The sequence below is a fragment of the Capra hircus genome, chromosome 7 (assembly GCF_001704415.2).
Source record: "Capra hircus breed San Clemente chromosome 7, ASM170441v1, whole genome shotgun sequence".
Classification (NCBI taxonomy): Eukaryota; Metazoa; Chordata; class Mammalia; order Artiodactyla; family Bovidae; genus Capra; species Capra hircus.
The window spans coordinates 15,781,906-15,805,233 of record NC_030814.1 but is presented as its reverse complement, the minus strand read 5'-3'; the positions used below and the strand labels follow the sequence as shown (position 1 = coordinate 15,805,233).

General features: G+C 39.4%; 1 protein-coding gene across 2 annotated transcripts in view; it reads right to left on the bottom strand.

Moving 5' to 3' along the window:
* Positions 9,344-23,328, bottom strand: part of TTC37 (tetratricopeptide repeat domain 37) — a 101,061-nt gene continuing 87,076 nt past the window's right edge. For both annotated transcript variants that reach the window (XM_013965794.2, XM_005683439.3), the window contains 3 exons: positions 14,493-14,623; positions 12,323-12,446; positions 9,344-10,676 (listed from right to left, as the gene is read on the bottom strand). In XM_013965794.2, the coding sequence (XP_013821248.2) occupies positions 10,602-10,676; positions 12,323-12,446; positions 14,493-14,623 (330 nt within the window). In that variant the 3' untranslated portion in view covers positions 9,344-10,601. The remainder of the gene's footprint in view (positions 10,677-12,322; positions 12,447-14,492; positions 14,624-23,328) is intronic.

Sequence of the window (23,328 nt, the reverse complement as noted above, 5' to 3'; positions counted from 1 at the left end):
GGAGCAAAGACCCACCGCAGCCAAATATAGATCAATAAAAGGAAAAAATAAACTATTTCTACACTATTTTCCCTTTCTTGAGCTATTAAATCGGACAAGACAATTAAGATTAAAACTTTTAAACCAGGCGTGGTGGTTTTCCAAAATAACTCCCGATCTCCTGATACTAAACTATGCAGCATTTTTTTTCCCACCGAGATTAAAGCAATGACCGTATTTCATACGATGAAAGGGAAGGAAAGAGATTAAAAAGGCAGAGTTGTAGGCACTCAAGTTATTTAAGCCATCTGGGAGTCAGATGGACAACATGCATATTCTACTTAATGGGGGTCCACTGGAATACAGAATGAAGCAGGGAAAAGGCTAACAGTTTTGCCAAGAGAACGCACTGGTCATAGCAAACAGCCCATTCCAACAACAAAAGAGACAACTCTACACATGGACATCACAAGATGGTCAATACCAAAATAAGACTGATTATATTTTTTGCAGCCAAAGATGGAGACGCTCTATACAGTCAGCAAAAACAGCACCAGGAGCTGACTGTGGTTCAGATCATGACCTCCTTATTGCAAAATTGAGACTTCAGTTGAAGAAAGTAGGGAAAACCACTAGACCATTCAGGTACAGCCTAAATCAAATCCCTTATGATTATACAGTGGAAGTGACAAATAGATTCAAGGGATTAGATTTGATAGACAGAGCGCCTGAAGAACTATGGATGGGGGTTCGTGACATTGTACAGGAGGCAGTGATCAAGACCATCCTCAAGAAGAAAAAAAAATGCAAAAAGGCAAAATGGCTGTCTGAGGAGGCCTTTCAAATAGCTAAGAAGAGAAGCAAAAGGCAAAGGGGAAAAGGAAAGATATATCCATCTGAATGCAGAGTTGCAAAGAACAGCAAGGAGAGATAAGAAAGCCTTCCTCAGTGATCAATGCAAAAAATAGAGGAAAACAATAGAATGGGAAAGACTAGAGATCTCTTCAAGAAAATTACAGATAGCAAGTGAACATTTCATGCAAAGATGGGCACAATAAAGGACAGAAATAGTATGGACCTAACAGAAGCAGAAGATATTAAGAACAGGTGGCAAGAATACACAGAACTATATAAAAAAGATCTTAATGACCCAGATAACTTGATGGCTTAAAACTCAACATTCAAGAAACGAAGATCATGGCATCCAGTCTCATCACTTCATGGCAAACAGCTGGGGAAACAATGGAAACAGTGACAGACTTCATTTTCTTGGGCTCCAAATTCACTGCACATAGTGACTGTGGCCATGAAATTAAAAGAAGCTTGCTCCTTGGAAGAAAAGCTATGACCAACCTATATAGCATATTAAAAAGCAGAAACATTTCTTTGCTGACAAAGGTCTGTCTAGCCAAAGCTATGGTTTTTCCAGTAGTCGTGTATGGATGTGAGAGCTGAGCACCAAAAATTGATGCTTTTGAACTGTGGTGTTGGAAAAGACTCTTGAGAGTCCCTTGGACTTCAGGGAGATCCAACCAGTCCGTTTTCTAAAGAAAATCAGTCCTGAATATTCATTGGAAGGACTGATGCTGAAGCTGAAACTCCAATACTTTGGCCACCTCATGCGAAGAACTGACTCATTGGAAAAGACCCTGATGCTGGGAAAGATTGAAGGCAGGAAGAGAAAGAGACGACAGAGGATGAGATGGTTAGATGGCATCACAGACTTGATGGACATGAGTTTGAGCAAGCTCTGGGGGTTGGTGATGGACAGGGAAGCCTGGTGTGCTGCAGTCCATGGAGTCGCTAACAGTCAGACACAACTGACTGAGCGATTTAACTGAACTGAACCACGATCGTGTGATCACTCACCTAGAGCCAGACATCCTGGAATGCGAAGTCAAGTGGGCCTTAGGGAGCATTACTATGAATAAAGCTAGTGGAGGTGATGGAATTCCAGCTGAGTTATTCCAAATCCTCAAAGATGATGTTGTTGATGTGCTGCACTCAATATGCCAGAAAAATTTGGAAAACTCAGCAGTGGCCACAGGACTAGAAAAGGTGAGTTTTCATTCTAATCCCTAAGAAAGGCAATGCCAAAGAATGCTCAAACTACCACACAATTGCACTCATTTCACATGCTAGTAAAGTAATGCTGAAAATTCTCCAAGAGAGGCTTCAACAGTACGTGAACCATGAACTTCCAGATATTCAAGCTGGATTTAGAAAAGGCAGAGGAAACAGAGATCAAATTGCCAACATCCATTGGATCATAGAAAAAACAAGTTACAGAAAAATATCCACTTCTGCTTTGTTGACTATACTAAAGCCTTTGACAGTGTGGATCACAACAAACTGTGGAAAATTCTTCAACAGATGGGAATACCAGATCACCTTACTTGCCTCCTGAGAAATCTTTATGCAGGTCAAGAAGCAACCGTTAGAAAAGGACATGGAACAATGGACTAGTTCCAAATTGGGAAAGGAATGTCAAGGCTGTATATTGTCACCCTATTTATTTAACTTTTATGTAGAGTACATCATGAGAAATGCCAGGCTGGATGAAGCACAACCTGGAATCAAGATTGTGGGGAGAAATATCAATAACCTCAGATATGCAGATGACACCACCCTTATGGCAAAAAACGAAGAGGAACTAAAGAGCCTCTTGATGAAAGTGAGAGTGAAAAGGCTGGCTTAAAACTCAAGATTCAAAAAACGAAGATCATGGCATCTGGTCTCATCAATTCATGGCAAATAGATGGGGAGACGATGGAAACAGTGATAGACTATTTTCTTGGGCTCCAAAACCACTGCAGATGGTGACTACAGCAATGAAATTAAAAGATGCTTGCTCCTTTAAAGAAAAGTTATGACCAACCTAGACAGCATATTAAAAAGCAGAGACATTACTTTGCCAATAAAGGTCCGTCTAGTCAAGGCTATAGTTTTTCCAGTAGTCATGTGTGGATGTGAGAGATGGACTATAAAGAAAGCTGAGCACTGAAGAATTGATGCTTTTGAACTGTGATGTTGGAAAAGACTCTTGAGAGCCCCTTGGACTGCAAGGAGATCCAACCAGTCCATCCTAAAGAAAATCAGTCCTGAATATTCATTGGAAGGACTGATTCTGAATCTGAAACTCCAATGCTTTGGCCACCTGATGTGAAGAGCCGACTCATTAGAAAAGACCCTGATGCTGGGGAAGACTGAAAGCAGGAAGAGAACAGGATGACAGAGGACGAGATGGTTGGATGGCATCGACTCAATGGACAGGAGTTTGAGCAAGCTCCGGGGGTTGGTGATAAGACAGGGAAACCTCATGTGCTGCAGTCCATGGGGTCGCAAAGAGTTGGACGTAACTGAGGGACTGAACAACAGATAGGAATATAGTATAACCTTTTTCACCTGCACACACAATTCCAGTCAAGTATTTATGGAGACTGGCTTCCATTAAGTCATTTTCAAAGTAAAGGTCTACTCGTGTGCCTAGAACTGATTACCCGCGTTCCTACAGTGAGGGTCTCTGAGAAGGGCTTCTACCCTAAGGTCTGTGAGCACTGGTGGGGGGGTGCGGGGCAGGGCTGCTCACTGAAAACCAGCTGCTGCTTTGCATGAGCTGCATTAGTCGGTTTACATCAGCGTTTTGCTTTAGCTCACTTTGCACTTGGAAAACTTTGGTAGCCTTAGAATAATAGAATGCTTTCATTAGAAATCTAGCTCAAGGCCCTGATTTCCCACATTCACATTAAAAATTAAAAGGTCAGGGACTTCTTGGTGGTCCAGTGGTGAAGGCTCCACAGTTCCAGGGCAGGGGTTGTGGGGTCGATCCTTGGACCAGGGAACTAAGATCCCACATGCCAAGTGATGTGGCCAAAAAGAGAAATAAAACATCACTTATTGCTTAAAAATAAATAAATAAAAGGTACAACTGAAGTTTTTACATCACATGACCAGCCAAAAGTATTTCACTTCCCAAGGTCTGGAAGTAGAATATATAAAGCATTCTCTCAGACTTTTACCTTAAAAATAACAATAATAACAAAAACTATCACATGGAATGAATAAGACTGGGTTAGGAAGTTCTGTGGATCTTTTTGGTGCTGAACTATGACATAAGCCTTATAGGTTGTAAAATAGTTGGAACTAATGTACAGAGCTAATTTTTTTTTATACTTTATTTCCTGCTGAATTCTGTGACGTTTCAATTATCGAACATAAACTCACATAAACATGAGATTTAATGTTTCAGATTGCAAGGTAATATGTAATGTAGTGTTTATAAAATACTCATATCAACTGGTGGTGTTTTGATTTGCATAATTTGTTAAAATGACTTCATTTTTAACATCCACTGATGTAGATTAATAATCTAGATTCAGATTTAAAGACTGATGGGAAAATGGCACATGTATACTTTCGCAAGTTTTAGGAGTTTGCTATGTTTTAAAAAGAGTAATTTAACTTCAGGGATTTTTAGGAAATGGGTTTTCTCACAATCCATTGCTGGCAATTGGCAGTTCTAGTAACACTGGCACAGAGCATTAAGTGTACACCTTAACAGTGAGGTGAGTAACTCTGAATAAAGTTTTAGAGAAATTAAAATAAAAAGACTTATCCAGGCACATCCCCATTCAACACTGAAACTGAGTTTGAAGCATATCACTTAAGTTTTGTGAGTATAATCCAGTGCAGTTTCTTTTAAAGAGAATTAAGCGAAGCATAATATGTAATCAGCTAAGTCAGTGATACTGTGTTGTAAGTAGACTGTTGAGAGAGAATAGTTCAGACATTTATTACAGAAATAAACAGCCACATAGTCCTAAGAGCCAAGTACTTTTCACAGTAACCATTTTTAATAACTCATTATCTTGTATCTGATGACCGCCTTTTTGGCAACAATTTAGAGGATGATCCTCAACTGCAGTGATCTGGTGAAATAGATTCAAAGGTACGAGTATTCATTTTAACAGCAATCACAGTGAGCAATGTACTGATTTTCTACTGCTGCCCTAACAAACTACCACAAACTTGGCGGCTGAAAAATATAAATTTATTATCTTACAGTTCTGTAAGTCAGAAGTCCATCATGGGTCTCCCCAGGCTATGATCAAAGTATCAGCCGGGCCGCATCCCTTTCAGGAACCCGGCAGGACAGCGTGTCCTGCCTTCTCCAGTTCCTGGAGGCTGCCCTTATTAATGTGCCTAGCGGCCCCTTCTTCCATCTTCACAGCCGGCAATACTGAATCTCTCTGACCTCCCACTGGCACGTCCCTCTGACAGACTCTCTACTTTTAAGAACTCTTATGAGTAAACTGGATTCACCCAGACAATCTAGGATAATCTCCCCATCTCAAGGTCCACAACCTTAAGTCATATCTGCAACGTATTCACAAATTTCAGGGGTTGGGACACAGACACCTTAGGGGGCCATTATTCTGCTACCACAAACAGAAATAATAACAAGATAAGCATTTTTTCATTACTTCTCTTCTCTCCAGAATAAATATAACAAGTATTTTTGTCATAGGGATTACTGTATTGGTTTTGCCATACATTAACATGCTATTTTTAAATTTCAGTGTTGTGAAGATTTTTAAAAATAGCATGTTGATGTATGGCCAAACCAATCCAATACTGTAACATAATTAAAATGTAACTCCAATTAAAATGAATAAATTTAAATTTTAAAAAATAATAAAAATAGCATTTATAAAAAAATTAAAGAGTTGTATAAGGGTATTTGTTCAGGTAATCAGAATTTAAAATAAATACTGTTATTCAAAAAGTTCCTAATCATCCATAGAGAGGAAAAACCCATTATTATATAGTATGTGGACAGCTAGACACTATAAGTGGTCTTTAGGTCCAATAGGCCTAAATGATTACATTTTCTAAACCAAAAGTTATATGTATACTGTAAATAAAGGTATTTTCTGACTTTTTACTTTCGTTGACGTTGTCCAGTCACTCAGTTGTGTCTGACTCTTTGTGACCCCATGAACTGCAGCACGCCAGGCCTCCCTGTCCTTCACCATCTCCCAGAGTTTGCTCAAACTCATGTCCACCGAGTCAGTGATGCCATCCAACTGTGTCATTCTCTGCCATCCCCTTCTCCTGCCTTCAATCTTTCCCAGCATCAGGGTCTTTTCTAATGAAACAGCTCTTTGCATCAGGTGGCTAAAATATGGGAGCTTCAGCTTCAGCATCAGTCTTTCCAACGAATATTCAGGACTGATTTCCTTTAGGATGGACTGGTTGGATCTCCTTGCAGTCCAAGGGACACTCAAGAGTCTTCAACACAACAGTTCGAAAGCATCAGTTCTTTGGTACTCAGCCTTCCTTATGGACTTTCTAGTTTATCTGTATAAAAAGTACCAGGTGGCTCAGTAGTAAAGAACCCACTTGCCAATGCAGGGGACACAGGAGACACGGGTTTGATCCCTGGGTCAGGAAGATCCCCTTGAGAAGAGAATGGCTATCCACTTCAGTATTCTTGCCTGGAAAATCCCATAGAGAGGAGCCTGGCAGCCTACAGTCTGTAGGGTCACAAAGAGTTGGACACGACTGAGCAGAGACGAGCACCCGTGCAAAATAAACATGTATCACCTAAACATGAAAAGATCACTCTACCTGAATCTGATACACAATGTATCTTTCTAAAGCAAAAAAGACAAAAACAAAGGCAAAACAAAAAACCTCTCCTGCGAATTGAAGGTCAGTTTATAATCAGCAGCTGAAGGCTATGTCTTATAACAAGCAGTTTGGGAGTCTGAGTTTTCTATCCAATAAAACTAAAGTGGGAAAAAGGAAGACCTGTCCAGAGACAAGGGTCAACCTTGTCAAAACAAAGTTTCCACATTTTTTAATGCACAAAAATTAAAATGAATCTGCAAGACACACTGATTCATAAATAAAATATGCTTCATTTTTGTGTTCCAATAAAATTTCCCTGAAGCAGATAACTAATTTTCTGTAGAGAAACCAAATATGTTATCTTTTCATATTTGTGTATGACTTAATACTAAATATTTACCTAAGTTTCATACCAGTTTAAATAACCACATCTATTAATTCCTGCAATATACAACATGAGTATTTTTGACCAATCCTGTTTTGTTTAGTCTCAGATTAAATGAAGCTTGTCAACTCATTTTGTAAAGTGAAAAAGGAGCAGAGTAATTTAAAACTAAGGTTGTTTTTTTTTTAATAAACTAAGGTTGTGTTTTTTAACACAAGGGGCACTTGAAGAAATATGACAAGTGATCCCAAATGAATAGACTGTGCTCCAAAAGTTTACTCATAAGCTCAAATGACTTTCCAGCCAGAAATGACCATCAGATGCCAAGCCAGGCTACATGTATCTAATCAATAATTATTAATCAAGTTGACTAACTGTTAATAATAGCAAATGGTAAGAATTCACAGAAAATGCACTATACTTCTCAGAGATAAAAATAATGAAACACTTATTATGAATGCTAAATATTGATATGTCAGGAAATTATTTGAATGTACTCTAATTAAACTTACATATAAACTCTGAAAAGAAATTTCGGCCACTTCTTAGAATCAGGTAACACTGATTCACCTCACAGTTTCTCTGCTTTAAGTATGCTGTTTAGCATCACTCTTCTTTACCAACTTGGATTAAATAACTATGTTTAAAACACAAGTCTGGCATGAAGTCAGTTCTATAAATTATATGGTTAGGAATGATTTGAGGCTCACAGTAACTGAAGAGCAATTTGAAGAGAAGGCAACAAGTAGAGAGGATGAATATACAGCAGTGCAAAAAGAGATAGAGAATTACATGAGAATAGTATTAACTACAGTACTTTCTAATCTCATTTTCTAAAAAATCTGGGCTTGAAGTTCCTGGAGGCCAGAACTAGGCAATGGAGTCAAGAGGTTACTCCTTGATTACAGTCTTGGAGCAAAAGTTAGCCAAGTCCACAGTGTAGGTGAAAGTGACCTTGTGAAGCAGTACCAGCCCAGAAAGCAAGTGGAGAACAAGAACTGACTTGTGACCAGTGCTGCAGTGAACACTGGGGTACATGTGTCTCTTTCAATTCTGGTTTCCTCGGTGTGTATGCCCAGCAGTGGGATTGCTGAGATATATGGCAGTTCATTTCAAGCTTTTTAAGGAATCTCCACACTGTTCTCCATAGTGGCTGTACTAGTTTGCATTCCCACCAACAGCGTAGGAGGGTTCCCTTTTCTCCACATCCTCTCCAGCAGTTACTGTTTGTAGACTTTTTGATAGCAGCCATTCCCACTGGCATGAGATGGTACCTCACTGTGGTTTTGATTTGCATTTCTCTGATAATGAGTGATGTTGAGCATCTTTTCATGTGTTAGCCATCTGTATTATCTGTATGTGTCTGCATGTCACACTGTTTACAATAGCCAGGACATGGAAGCAACCTTGATGTCCATCAGCAGATGAATGGATAAGAAAGCTGTGGTACATGTACACAATGGAATATTACTCAGCTATTCAAAGAATGCATTTGAATCAGTTCTCATGAGGTGGATGAAACTGGAGCCTATGATACAGAGTGAAGTAAGTCAGAAAAAAAAAAAAACACCAATACAGTATATTAAGACATATATATGGAATTTAGAAAGATGGTAATGATGATCCCATATGCAAGACAGCACAAGAGACAAAGATTTAAAGAACAGACTTTTGGACTCTGTGGGAGAAGGCGAAGGTGGAATGATTTGGGAGAATAGCACTGAAACATGTATATTATATGTGAAACAGATCGCCAGGCCAGGTTTGATGCATGAGACAGGGTGCTCGGGGCTGGTGCACTGGCATGACCCTGAGGGATGGGATGGGGAGGGAGGTGGGAGGGGAGTTCGGGATGAGGGACACATGAACACCCATGGCTGACGCAGGTCAATGTATGGCAAAACCACTACAACATTGTAAAATAATTAGCCTCCAAAAAAAAAAAAAGAACTGACTGGTAAACGTGTAAGCAGACAGATGAGTCCACTGTGGGAGTAAAGGCTAACACGCCCTCGAGGAAGCAGGAGGGTGTGGGCATGGGCTGCGTGGGCAGCCTCTTTAGCACAGCCTTGCCAAGTCTGATGACCAGGCTGTTAAAAGCACAAATTGGTTTGACAGCTGTGAGGACAGGAAGACATGGGCACAGAATGGCAAGTGCTTAGCCTTATGAAAGAAAGAAGTAAAGGGCAGGGTCATCATTGCATTAATCCAGTGGTTCACAAGCATCAATGGCCCAAGATTAGAATTTCTTAGCCATGCCTTTAAAATGCAGAGTCCTAGCCCCCATCGTTAAAGATTCAGATTGAACAGGTCTCAATGATGATAATATTCAGCCAAATACAGGCATTCAAAAGATTAACCTTTGGAGTAAAATTTAATTACAGAATATTATCAATTTGTACTATCTCACAAAGTAACACTGTGGAGCTTATGGTTCAGAAAAGCTACATATATAAATTATACCACCCATTTTCACACAATAAATAATTTATGTAAATAGATGAAACACTTTAAAACCAAAGATCCAAAGCAAGTGACATACAGCTTCTTCCAACTAATATAAACGGCTTTTTGAAAAAATAAAATAAGACACTATACTTTCAAGTCTTTAAATTTGAAATTCTGAAATTATATCTGAATTGATACTATAAAGAAAACAAGACACCATTTTTGTTTTTATTTAAGGAAAGTTCATCTTTTTAGCATAAATGAAGGAATTGCATGATCGATTAAATATTGTCAGCATTATTTTTGAAAAATGTTCATTCATTTTTTAAATGCAGCCTTACACTTTAGTGTTTTGAATTCTATAAACATACCGATTAGCAGTCTGTGTTGTGCTTAGTCACTCAGTCATGTCTGACTCTTTGCAGCCCCATGGAGGGTAGCCCACCAGGCTCCTCTGTCTATGGGGATTCTCCAGGCAAGAATACTGGAGTGGGCTGCCCTCCTCTAGAGGATCTTCCCAACCCAGGGATCAAACCCAGGTCTCCCACATTGCAGGCAGATTCTTTACTGTCTGAACAACCAAGGAAGCCCAATTAGCAGTCTGGGACTTACCTAACATTTATATTATACTTCTTCAATAGAACCCAAGATGAAGCACTAGTAAAACAGATTATAAGATTACTTGGATATCGGATGAATTGGTCTGCTGAACTCTAGAATTCACAGGAGGAATTAAAACTTTTAATTTGTTTCTTAACAAATAAAATTCTGTACTGTGCTAATCTCATTTTGCATATAATTTAGCAAATGGCTATTAAGGCTTTATTGTAAGGGATTACCAAAAAAAAGTCCTATTGCGCACCATGCAAGACACAGAAAATAATGATTCACAAATAACTAATGAACAACTAAGGGAATCACGGTTTTTCCTTTCATTTCTCAAAATCAAAAAATGTTTTCAAATTAAAGTTATATTAAGAGTTTATGGAAAATTACATCCCTAGCTTAAGAACTTAAAGGTCTTTCGATTTTAAAAAGGAATGGATGATTATAACTATAGCTTTTTAAAATGTTGCTTTGGGGAAAAGTCTTGATTCTTTGTTTCATTCTTTCTAATAGATTTTTCTTTTCCTGCTTACTATAAAATAAAGCACTGTTACTGTGAGGACAATTTCTGATTCAGTTCCAATGCTCTTGTATCTCCGTGAGTTTTGGCATTGTTTACCAGCACCTGTGGGAAATCACAGACAGGAACATTAGTATTCTCTTGAGCCAAAGGGCAGTGGGCAACACCAAACTATACAAGAAGATCTGACTCTGTGCAACCTTTCAGTCATTTTTGCTGAAATAAATTTCAAAGCTAACATCACATAAGCACTATTTATTCAAATACTCAACAGTAGAGATGTCAACATTCTGATTGTTACCACTGACAGTGGTGCATAAAGTTAAAGGTTTTGATTGGAGGCTTTTGTTTACAACACTGTCACCTCTAAACCCATACCCCAAAGACCATTTTATGCACAGGGCTGTCCAAATGACACTGCTCTGCTTTAAAACCACAGCTTAAGATCAAGCAGTGAGGTTCTAAGTTCCATTAAGAACCTTTCCATAATTTTCACCAATTCCACAAACTAGAAGCTTTAATTTCTGTTGCTCATTTGATTACTAACACGTTTTTCGGTTGTTCATTTTCAAACACTGAGAAGGTCTCTGAGATGTTGCTCTATTAGCAAGCTAACAAGTTAGCCTGCCACAGTTTCACAAATACTGCCAGAAGACATGGGACATGTCGGTCAGAGACAAACGTCTTCATCATTCAGGGTGTAGCAAACAACATGAGTATCATTGTATCTGCATCCATTCCCTTCACCCTCTAAGTCTCACAGGGGTGATGTGGAATGGGTGCACATGGCATCCCCCACACACAGTGAGTTGCATGATAAGAGGGGAACCCTGAGCCTAGGACACTTGACTCTTTTATAACTGGCAGTAAACATGCCTACTCTGTGCTCTAGGGAGACACTTATCTCTTCTCCCAAGGCTGTGAATGTTTAAAAAAAAAAAAAAAGCTTCTCATTAGTTTTCATTGTGTTTTTAAAACTGTTGGCTGAAGTTGTAAGAATTTAGACTCTTACATACTCTATCTTTTCCAAAAGAATCCACACACACAGCTGACCCTTAAACAGCATGTGGATTGGGGATGAAGACCCTCTATATGCTCAAAAATTCACATACAACTTATAGTCAGCCACCTACGTAGGCCCTTGGTATCCGTAGATTCAACTAATCAAGGATCATGGAGTACTGTAGTAATTACTACTGAAAAAAAATTGAGTATAAGAGGAACCACACCATTTAAATATGCGTTCTTTAAGAGTCAACTGTATATGCTTACATGTTTAGAAACCAGAGCCATCCCATGAGACCTGGAGCAGAAACTGCCATGTGCATTTTATAGCAGACACCAAGAAGCAAACTGTTCCAAAGACAATACGAACATCCCATTAACTTCTGCTACTTCCAAACCCCTCTACTGCCTTCTCTGCATTGGTTGTAAGAAATACTACAACCAGAACCCAGAACCTTCGTCTATCTTTTCTTATGCTACCAAGCACTTCAGAAGAATGTATTTCCTACATGTTAAATTGGTGGTGACAACTAGCGGTGATGACACCTGAGGTATTATTTGGCAATGTCTAAAAGACATTTTCAGCTGCTGTAAGCTGGGTGGAGGTACTGCTACTGGCATCCAGTGGTTAGGGATGCTGGTTAGGCAACCTAACCACTGGATGCAAAGCACAGGACAAAGCAACACTCAGCCCTCATACAGCAAAGGTCCACAATGAAATATTTTTAATAAAATCAGGGTCTTACATCAATGAGCTCGTAGTCATTTTTGGCATGTAAGTGTCTCAGAAGGTACCAACGTGCTGTTGAAACAATAGATTTGGGATACCCAGGCTGATACACAACTCTCTCCAAAAGTCGCCGTGTCTCTCTAGGAAAAAGATACTCACTTTTAGTCCAAAGCATATAAATTAAGATACTTCATCTACTAGTCTCACACACACATATCTTTCTCATTCTTCTGCAGATGATGTGCTGATTACTTTATAAATTTTTTATACATGTAACAAAAAGGGTAATAATAATGGTTAACATTTATGAAGTATTTATTATGTGCTATGCAGTAGTATGCCAAATGTTTTACACATATGGTCACACTTAACATTTACAACCTTGTAAGACTGGTTGCTGCTATTAATCTCCTTTTGCAGACAAATAAGGCCCTTTCCAAAAAAAATGGGAAAATGACTCGTTTTATGAGCACTTCTGACTGCTCTATTTCTAATCCTCCTTGAAAGCAGGCAGAAAATAAATGATACAAAGATAATGTGCACTGGAACAATTAGAAATATTTAACGTCTACAATAGAGGCTAAGTGTACAATATCAGGCTTTTAGCATATGCTTTCATGTATTAAACCTGTATAGTATGTGACCTTATGTAATAACAGGCTGATTTAGAGTTGTGTTCTAATTTCTCCTTTCCAATTTTACTAATATTTATGACTCCAAAGACTTACGTATGGGTAGAAATAACACAAATTGTGGTAACTTCAGAACTACTGAACAAGAAGATTTTGTAAGTAGCAACTGGTTAGAAGGAGGAGCTAAAGAACTTGTGCTTAAGATGTGTTTACATAGGAATCAATAGTAAAGCAGTATGTTTATTTGAGCTGATTTTGGCTGCTGTTCACAGAGCTTACAGGGGGCTGGGGGTTAAGGCTCTCTAAGTTAGGAGATCCAACCAGTCCATCCTAAAGGAAATCAGTCCTGAATATTCATTGGAAGGACTGATGCTGAAGTTGAAACTCCAACACTCTGGCCACCTGGTGTGAACAACTGACTCATCTGAAAAGACCCTGATTCTGGCAAAGACTGAAGGCAGGAGAAGAAGGGGAGGACAGAGGACAAGATGGCTGGATGGCATCACCAATTCAATGGACGTGAGTCTGAGTAAACTCCACGAGTTGGCGATGGACAGGTAGGCCTGGCGTGCTGCAGTCCATGGGGTCGCAGAGAGTCGGACACGACTAAGCAACTGAAGTGAACTGAACTGAGGTGATATACACTGAGCTTTGGCAGAAAGAGTTCATTAGGAACTTCAAATTATAGCCTAAAACATTTCTTGGTGAAATTCGTCATGTAAAAAAATGGCAAAATAAATACATAACAGAAATGAAGATGGGACTGCTATATTAGTCATAGGTCTTTAACTCTTCCTTCACTCCTATTTCGTGGTGCCGATGTGACCTTTGCCACATATTTGTGTGTTAAGCTCTATGCCTACAATACCTAATTCTGTTCCAGTAATATATGTGCCTAAACTACTGTTTTACTTTATATTTGCTTTATATTATGTGTGATATCCATTAGACTAGGTATTATTCTCAGAATTTCAAAATATTCTTGCCTGTTTTTTCATCCATATAACACTTAAGTGATTTTCTTCAAATTTATTTCTGACCTCATCCTCCCCTTCCAAAGAAAAGATTGCTAAAATTTCTACATTTAATACTGTGAAGCTTCTGGATTTTCTAGGTATTAAAAACCACATTGTTTATAATGTCTCTGCCTTTTCAATATTTATTACTTTTTTCATAGCTTATTGTGCTCTGCAAGAACTTATGTCAATCTAGCTTTGAACTTAAGCCTTTTGGATTTTGCTTGTTACTAGAATCTACATTTACACTGTCGTCTCATCCTAAAACACTTAAGACCAAAAATACCAAGGCCTTCTTCATTTGAAAGGCTATCATGCAAATCTCTCATATTCTATCTCTGTGTACCAAATTATTATTTTTTCAATTGTAAGACTTTGTTTTCTTCCATATTGGGTTACTAGAATCAGCCTTTCCAAAGTAGAAATATATATACGAATAACATCAAAATTTGTCAAATTCATTCTAAACTTTTGTCTCCCAGAAGGAGTAAAAGTGAAGAAACATTTTAAGAAAAAAATGAACAAAGATTCTTTATACCTTGCTCCCATTTTGCGTTTGAATTGTAACAAAGCTTGTAAAAGGACAGCCAGTGGACAAAAGCAAAGTTTCAGGGCCTCAGCTGTAGCTTCTTGAACCAAGGATGGCCAGTGATCATTGGAAACATTAGCCTATAAAAATAAACACAAATATTAAATCACTGTGCTCATTTAACATGCTAGGAAGGTAATGCTCAAAATCCTTCAAGCTAGGCTTCAGCAGTACACCCGGAACTTCCAGAAGTAAAAGCTTGGTTTAGAAAAGGCCAGCGATCAAACAGCCACCATCCGCTGGATCACAGAGGAAGCAAGGGAATTCCAGAAAAACATTGACTTCTGCTTCAATGACTAAAGTTTTTGACTGTGTGGATCACAACAAACTATGGGAAATTGTTAAAGAGATGGGAATACTAGACCACCTTACCTGCCTTCTGAGAAACCTGTATGCAGGTCAACAAGCATCAGTTACAACTGGACATGCAGCAATGGACTGGTTCAAAATTGGGAAAGGAGTACATCAAGGCTGTATATTGTCACCCTGCTTATTAACTTATATGCAGAGCACATTATGCGAAATTCCAGGCTGGATGAGTCACAAACTAGAATCAAAATTGACAGGAGAATTATCAATAACCTCAGATATGCCGATGACACCACTCTTATGGTAGAAAGCAAAGAGGAACCAAAGAGCCTCTTTATGAAGGTGAAAAAGGAGAGTGAAAAAGCTGGCTTAAAACTCAACATTCAAAAAACTAAGATCATAGCATCCAGTCTCATCATTTCAAGGCAAACAGATGGGGTAAAAGTAGAAACAGGGACAGATTTTATTTTCTTGGGCTCCAAAATCCCTGTGGATGCTGACTGCAGTAATGAAATTCAAAGACACTTGCTCCTTGAAAGGAAAGCTATCACAAACCTAGATAGCGTATTAAAGAGCAGAGACATTACTTTGCCAACAAAGGTCCGTATAGTCACAGTTATGGTTTTCCCGGTAGTCATGTATGGATGTGAGGGCCGGACCATAAGGAAGGCTAAGTTCCAAAGAATGGATGCTTTCAAATTGTGGGGCTGGAGAAGACTCTTGAGAGTCCCTTGGACAGCAAGGAGATCAAATCAGACAATCCTAAAGGAAATCAACCCTGTATATTCATTGGAAGGACTGATGCTGAAGCTCCAATATTTTGGCCACCTGATGTGAAGAGCTGACTTACTGGAGAAGGCCCTGATGCTGGGAAAGACTGAGGGCAGGAGAAGAGTGGGGTGACAGAGGATGATAAGGTTGGATGGCATCACCAACTCAATGGACATGAGTTTGAGCAAACTCCAGGAAGTAATGAAGGACAGGGATGCAGAGTTACATATGACTTAGAGACTAAACAACATTAAATCATTAGACATTTGACATGTTTACTTTAAAAAATATAATCAGCTCTTACTTGTTGAGTGTCCAAGTTGCCATTTAATGCTGTAGGGAATGAAATTCTACAAAATTATTAAGAACTGATTCCTGACCTTAGGGAACTACAAAACAAGGCTGATAGGGATTAAGGAAGGATTAAAAAAGGAGATACCATTTTTAAAACACTAAAATATTTGCTAAAAGAAAACACACTATTCTATGGGTGAATGAAATCTATCAATTACTGAGCTCCTGCTCTACGAAATATACAAAACTTAATTCTTTAACTGGTAATGATAAAGTTTCACATTTCAAAAATTATCTAAGGAGAGAAGAAAGCCAAAAGTGAATATGTTAATAAAATCCCAATATAGGAAAAAAGTGCAAAGCCAGTTAGAGATAAATAAAGCTGAGGGAGATGGGTATACCAGACCACCTGACCTGCCTCTTGAGAAACCTATATGCAGGTCAGGAAGTGACAGTCAGAACTGGACATGGAACAACAGACTGGTTCCAAATAGGAAAAGGAGTACGTCAAGGCTGTACATTGTCACCCTGCTTATTTAACTTATATGCAGAGTACATCATGAGAAACGCTGGGCTGGAGGAAGCACAAGCTGGAATCAAGATTGCCGGGAGAAATATCAATAACCTCAGATATGAAGATGACACCACCCTTATAGCAGAAAGTGAAGAAGAACTAAAGAGCCTCTTGATGAAAGTGAAAGAGTAGAGTCAAAAAGTTGGCTTAAAACTCAAGATTCAGAAAACGAAGATCATGGCATCCAGTCCCATCACTTCATGGCAAATAGATGGGAAACAGTAGAAACAGTGGTTGACTTTATTTTCTGGGGACGCCAAAATCACTGCAGGTGGTGACTGAAGCCATGAAATTAAAAGACGCTTACTCCTTGGAAGGAAAGTTATGACCAACCTAGACAGCATATTAAAAAGCAGAGACATCACTTTGTCAACAAAGGTCCGTCTAGTCAAGGCTATGGTTTTTCCAGTGGTCATGTATGGATGTGAGAGTTGGACTATAAAGAAAGCTGAGCGCCAAAGAATTGATGCTTTTGAACTGTGGTGTTGGAAAAGACTCTTGAGAGTCCCTTGGACTGCAAGCAGATCCAACTAGTCCATCCTAAAGGAGATCAGTCCTGGCTGTTCATTGGAAGGACTGATGTTGAAGCTGAAACTCCAATACTTTGGCCACCTGATGCGAAGAGCTGACTCATTTGAAAAAACCCTGATGCTGGGAAAGATTGAGGGCAGGAGGAGAAGGGGACGACAGAGGATGAGATGGTTGGATGGCATCACGGACTCAAGGGACATGGGTTTAGGTGGACTCCAGGAGTTGGTGATGGACAGGGAGGCCTGGCATGCTGCAGTTCATGGGGTCACAAAGAGTGAGACACGACTGAGTGACTGAACTGAACTGAAATCAAAGTCAACAACTTTGAAAATTTTATTCAGAATTTCATTATATGGGAAAAAATGATAAGATTACTTCAGTTGTAAAGTTTAGTTTCTTATAGTATGTACTGAGTACAAAAATAACATAGATAAGTATTTCTTAAGAAATAGTAACTAAAAATAAAATAGTGAACACTCTACTGATTTTACAAGAAGAAAAAAAAAGCATTTAAAATCTTTTGTTAAAAACCTCAAACTGTAACCAAGATTTCCTAATTACAGGTGTCTAGAATACACATTTTAATAAAGTCAATATAAGTGAATACATTGTTGTAGTTCAGTCGCCCAATCATGTCCGACTTTTTGTGACCCCACACACTGTAGTTCCTTTCAAATATTAAATTATTCTTTTCAAATATAGAGCAATGAACTCTGAGTTCAGTACAGCCAACAGTAATTTGTGTAATCAAGGAAGAGGAAGTCACAGGGATAATGAATTTTAAAATAGAGACCAGAGGTTGTGAGACATACTCCATAAACATGGGAGCAACGACAACTTGCTCCCATCTGGCAAAGAATGTAAGGCAAAGCCCATACTAATAAAATTATTCCTAGTACATTTATTTTAAGCCAATAGTACAAAACTCTCGCTGGGTGGTTTTACAATGTACTATCTAAATTCCAAGAATTCATATAAAGTATTTTGCAAAGTTACTGCATGTATGGGTTGGCTAAAAAATTCGTTTGAGTTTTTTTATGTTATGAAAAAGTCCAAATGAACTTTTGGGTCAACCCAATATTATTATATAATATTTTCTATATGTGCATACTGTGCATGCTTAGTTGCTCAGTTGTCTGACTCTTTTTGAGACCCTATGGATTGTGGCCCACCAGGCTCCTCTGTCCGTGGGTTTTCCCAGCAAGGATACTGGAGTGGGTTGCCATTTCCTTCTCCAGGGGATCTTCCTGACTCACGGATCGAACCTGTATCTCCTACACTGGCAGGCAGATTCTTTACTGCTAAATAACCAGGGAAGCCCTTCTATATGTAACCAGTATACTAAACAACGTGATTGGAATAAACTTAAAAAATATATATACATAGATTTATTTCCTTGCACCAGGTCTTAAGTGCCACATGCAGGATCTCTGATCTTGAGTTCTGGCATGTGAACTCTTAGTTGCAGTGTGCGGCATCTAGTTCTCTGACCAGGGATGCAACCCAGATCCCCTGCTGTGGGGGCATGAAGTCTTTGCCACCAGACCACCAGGGAAGTCCCTAGGATGCACTTACTTATATTTCCCATTATGGTTTTAAACTTGTTATATGAGGGAGACTTTTCCTAATACAGTAAGGATGTAAATTACAGTAAGTCCCCTGACTCTGAAGAACTATACACAGAAAAAGTGAAAGTGAGAGTGAAGTCACTCTGTTGTGTCCAACTCTTTTCGACCCCATGGACTGGCTCCTCTGTCCATGAGATACACAGAAAAACTATACAAAAAAGGTCTTAATGATCCAGATAACCACGATGGTTTGATCATTCACCTAGAGCCAGACATTGTGGAGTGTGAAGTCAGGTGGGCCTTAGGAAGCATCACAAGGAACAAAGCTAGTGGAGGTGATGGAATTCCAGCTGAGATATTTCAAATCCTCAAAGATGATGCTGGGAAAGTGCTACACGCAATGTGCCAGCAAATTTGGAAAATCAGCAATGGTTACAGGACTGGAAACGGTCAGTTTTCATTCCAATCCCAAAGACAGGCAATGCCAAAGAATGTTTAAACTACCACACAACTGTACTTGTTTCACACGCTAACAAAGTAATGTTGAAAATTCTCCAGAGAGGCTTCAACAGTATGTGAACCAAGAACTTCCAGATGTTCAAGCTGGATTTAGAAAAGGCAGAGGAACCAGAGATCAAATTGCTGACATCCACTGGGTCATAGAAAAAGGAAGAGAATTACAGAAAAATATCCACTTCTGCTTCATTGACTACACTAAAGCTTTTGACCATGTGGATCACAACAAACTGTGGAAAATTCTTAAAGAGATGGGAATACCAGATCACCTTACCTGTCTCCTGAGAAATTCGTATGCAGGTCAAGAAGCAACAGTTAGAAAAGGACAGGGAACAATAGACTCGGGTTCCAATTTGGGAAAACAGTACATCAAGGCTATATATTGTCACCCTGATTATTTAACTTATATGCAGAGTACATCATGCAAAATGCCAGACTGGATGAAGTGCAAGCTAGAATCAAGATTTTGGGGAGAAATATCAATAACCTCAGATATGCAGATGATACCACCCTTATGGCAGAAAGCAAAGAGGAACTAAAGAGCCTCTTGATTAAAGTAAAGAAGAGTGAAAAAGCTGGCTTAAAGCTCAAAACTCAAAAAATGAAGATCATGGCATCTAGTCCCATCACTTCATGGCAAATAGATGGGGAAACAATGGAAACAGTGACAGACTTCATTGACTTGGGCTGCAAAATCACTGTGGATGGTGACTGCAGCTATGAAATTAAAAGACGCTTGCTCCTTGGAAGAAATGCTATGACAAACCTAGACAGTATGTTAAAAAGCAGAGACATTACTTTGCCAACAAAGGTCTGTCTGGTCAAAGCTACGGTTTTTCCAGGAGTTGGTCCAGAGTTGGACCATAAAGAAGGCTGGGTGCCAAAGAATTGATGATTTGAACTGTGGTGTTGGAGAAGACTCTTGAGAGTCCCTTGGAGTGCAAGGAGATCCAACCAGTCCATCCTAAAGGCAATCAGTCCTGAATATTCATTGGAAGGACTGATGCTGAAGCTGAACCTCTAATACTGTGGCCACCTGATGCGAAGAACTGACTCATTGGAAAACATCCTGATGCTACAAAAGACTGAAGGCAGGAGAAGGGGACAACAGAGGATGAGATGGTTGGATGGCATCACCAACTCGATGGACATGAGTTTAAGCAAGCTCCGGGAGATGGTAAAGGACAGGGATGCCTGGCATGCTGCAGTTCATGGGGTCGCAAAGAGTTGGACACGACCGAGTGACTGAACAAGAAACATGACTCTGACATCCATTCAGAGTCTTAATTAGAAAGTTCTCTTCTTTTCAAAACTTCAACCTTCATACAAAGATAATACTTACACCCTACTCCCATCTCCTCAGCTCCTAGCTAGGGTGTGCTTACATGCAGCAGCACATGGCTTATTCCTCTGCCCAGCACTCCCACCTTTTCTTGCTAATTGTAGTTTCCAGCCTCAACTGAAACATCAGAAGTTTGGTGGGTGTCATTGAAAGGTGAGGGGTTCCCTGGTGGCTCAGATGGTGAAGAATCTGCCTGCAACGCAGGAGAGCAGGGTTCAATCCCTGGGTTGGGAAGATCCCCCGGAGAAGCAAACGGCAACCCACTCCAGTATTCTTGCCTGGAGAATTCCATGGACAGAGGAGACTGGAAGGCTATAATGCATGGGATCACAAAGAGTTGACACGACTGAGTGACTTTAAGAGTTCCTTCTCAATTGTAAGGTGATGTCTGATTCCTTAGGCCTGATAGACACTTAAAGATCTTTGTCTCTTCATCTGGATTTTCTTGGTTTTATCAGAGACTCCCAGCTTTGTGGGTAGTCTCTTACTGCAGAACCGGCTTTGAAATCTGCGGGGCTCAATGCAGAATATAAAACATGCAGGGCTCTTTGTTAAAAAAATGATTAAACATGTCAACACGGTGACTACAGAGCACTAAACCCAGTGGGAGGCCTGTGCACAGGACAGGACGCACAATTCCACTAAGCTGGGTGAATGGACTCTGTTCCACTTCCTCTCTTCACATGCTCTGGCAATCTGGAGACGTCCAGCTTCCTTTCTGCTGAGATTCCATCACTCCTCTACGCGGCTCCGCATGTCAGGACCTAAGATAATTGCAATGCCAGTCTCAGGCGGCATCACCTATTCCTGGATCAAATGAACTCCAGGAGTGCTGCCCACCTCACATAGCAGCAACTCTTTAGTAAGATGGAGGGCATCTTGAAGCCAAACGTGCATTCCTAACTACCTTTGGGATTCACCCACTGCTGACCACTCTCTCCCAGAAGCACGCAGTCACTTTCCAAACCATGACCAACTCTCTTCCCAGCAGGTGGAAGCTGCAGTTTTCAAGGCACACATCAGACACGTGTCCATATGCTTCTGGACACGTGCCTGCAGGACCTCTGAGGCCACACATCACAGCCTCCCTCTCTCTGGCAGCACCGCCTTTCTCGCCTCGGGGGCACCTCTGTGTGTGTGTGGAAATGTGCCAGGGAGATGACAGGGGAGGCAACAGCTTTCTCCAGGAAGATTTCTTCACAGTCCTCCAACTCTACTCTCCTAATCTTTGCACAGCTTCCTTATGGGTTAAGTCTTCTACCTGCTTCAGAAATCTGTATCTTGATTTGCTATCTCTCTTTGGAATCTAAGATATTTAATATCTTAGCAGAACCTTTCAGTTTAATAATCTATTCATATATTATCACACATGAAACAGCCTAATTTTCATATACACATCCTCCATACACTGCCAGCTATTTACCAGAGAAATACGACATCTCCTTACAATAACTGCTGGGTATCAAATCTTATAACAAGCAAATCAAATGTAAACAGCGCTTTGAAGTTTACAAAGGCATTTGTGTTACTTCATTTGATATTCCTAACAACCCTAGGCAAAGTAGTTATTACCATCTCCACTATTACCAAAAAAGTTACGGGGGGAGTTCTAGACAGCTTAATTGGCTGAAGTTTTCACAGGCAGAACCACAGCTCCTAGAGAAAACACTGTTTGTGGTGGCAGCAGTGGTGGGGGGATAGAGGCAGGTATACACAGGTATTACTAAACTGTAATCCAGACTCGTCATCTGAAAAATAGGATTCTTATGAATATTAATGAAGTTAATACATATAAAGCGCAAGACCAGAACCTGGCACAGGCTAAGTGTTCTGTATGTTTGTTATTACTATTGCTATTTTTATTTTATTTCAGGTCAGATTTAATTTCCCAGCATGAAGAACAAACAAACAAACAAACAAACATATCACTACATAATTCTTATTAACGAACAAATTAATAAGTTAGACTAAAAGGGCTAAAAAAGAGTAAAAGGACTAAAACAAAAAATAAGTTAGACTTCTCCACATATTCAGGAACAGTTATAAATGCCACATGTTGCTTCCACAGAGACTTTTGTTAAATATAAATATGGGACAAACAAAACAACACCTTCAGTGGCCCACAATTACCATTAACCACCATTTCTTTCCAGCCAAATTATCTCAAATTTGACCACCACTATTACCTGCCCATTCATTCAAAACTACTGGTGGAAGAGCTCCTATGTGTTAAGCAGAGCGTAAAGCAAAACACAAGAAGAACAAAACATGGCCCCAACCTAAGGAGCTCTGAAATGTGCTCCACAGTAATAGCACCAAAGCTAAACACACTTCCTAAAGCTTGTATTTTTTTGCTAAAATGCCCAGTGAAAGCAAGTAAATAAAGTTGGCAATGGACTACTATGGCATAAGCAACAGTTCATTCAGTCCTGTCTAGGAAAATTTAATTTAAAAAAAAAATGACATTTTATCTTTTAATCACTGAAGTAATATGCATATGATAAAAAATTAAAACACTAGCAAAGGACAGAAAATGAAAAATTCTCCTCCACCATTCCTTAAAGGCCCCCTAATACCATTCTCCAAAGTAACTGTCAGTAAGTTTCTTTTGTATCTTTCCAGATCTATGTGTCTTTTAACATGCACATGTACACAGTGTCTTTACAGATAAACATTCTCGAAACTATATACTACACATACATACACTCAAGTAGGATACCATATACACTTTTCTGGAGTTTGCTCCTCCAGACACCCACTTAAATATTTACCTTGAAGAGTTTATAAGACCTCTAGATTAATACACCTAACTTGGTATCAGAAAATATATCAAGTCAAAAATTATTAGGAATCCCTCTTACAGAACATCAAATGGAACTG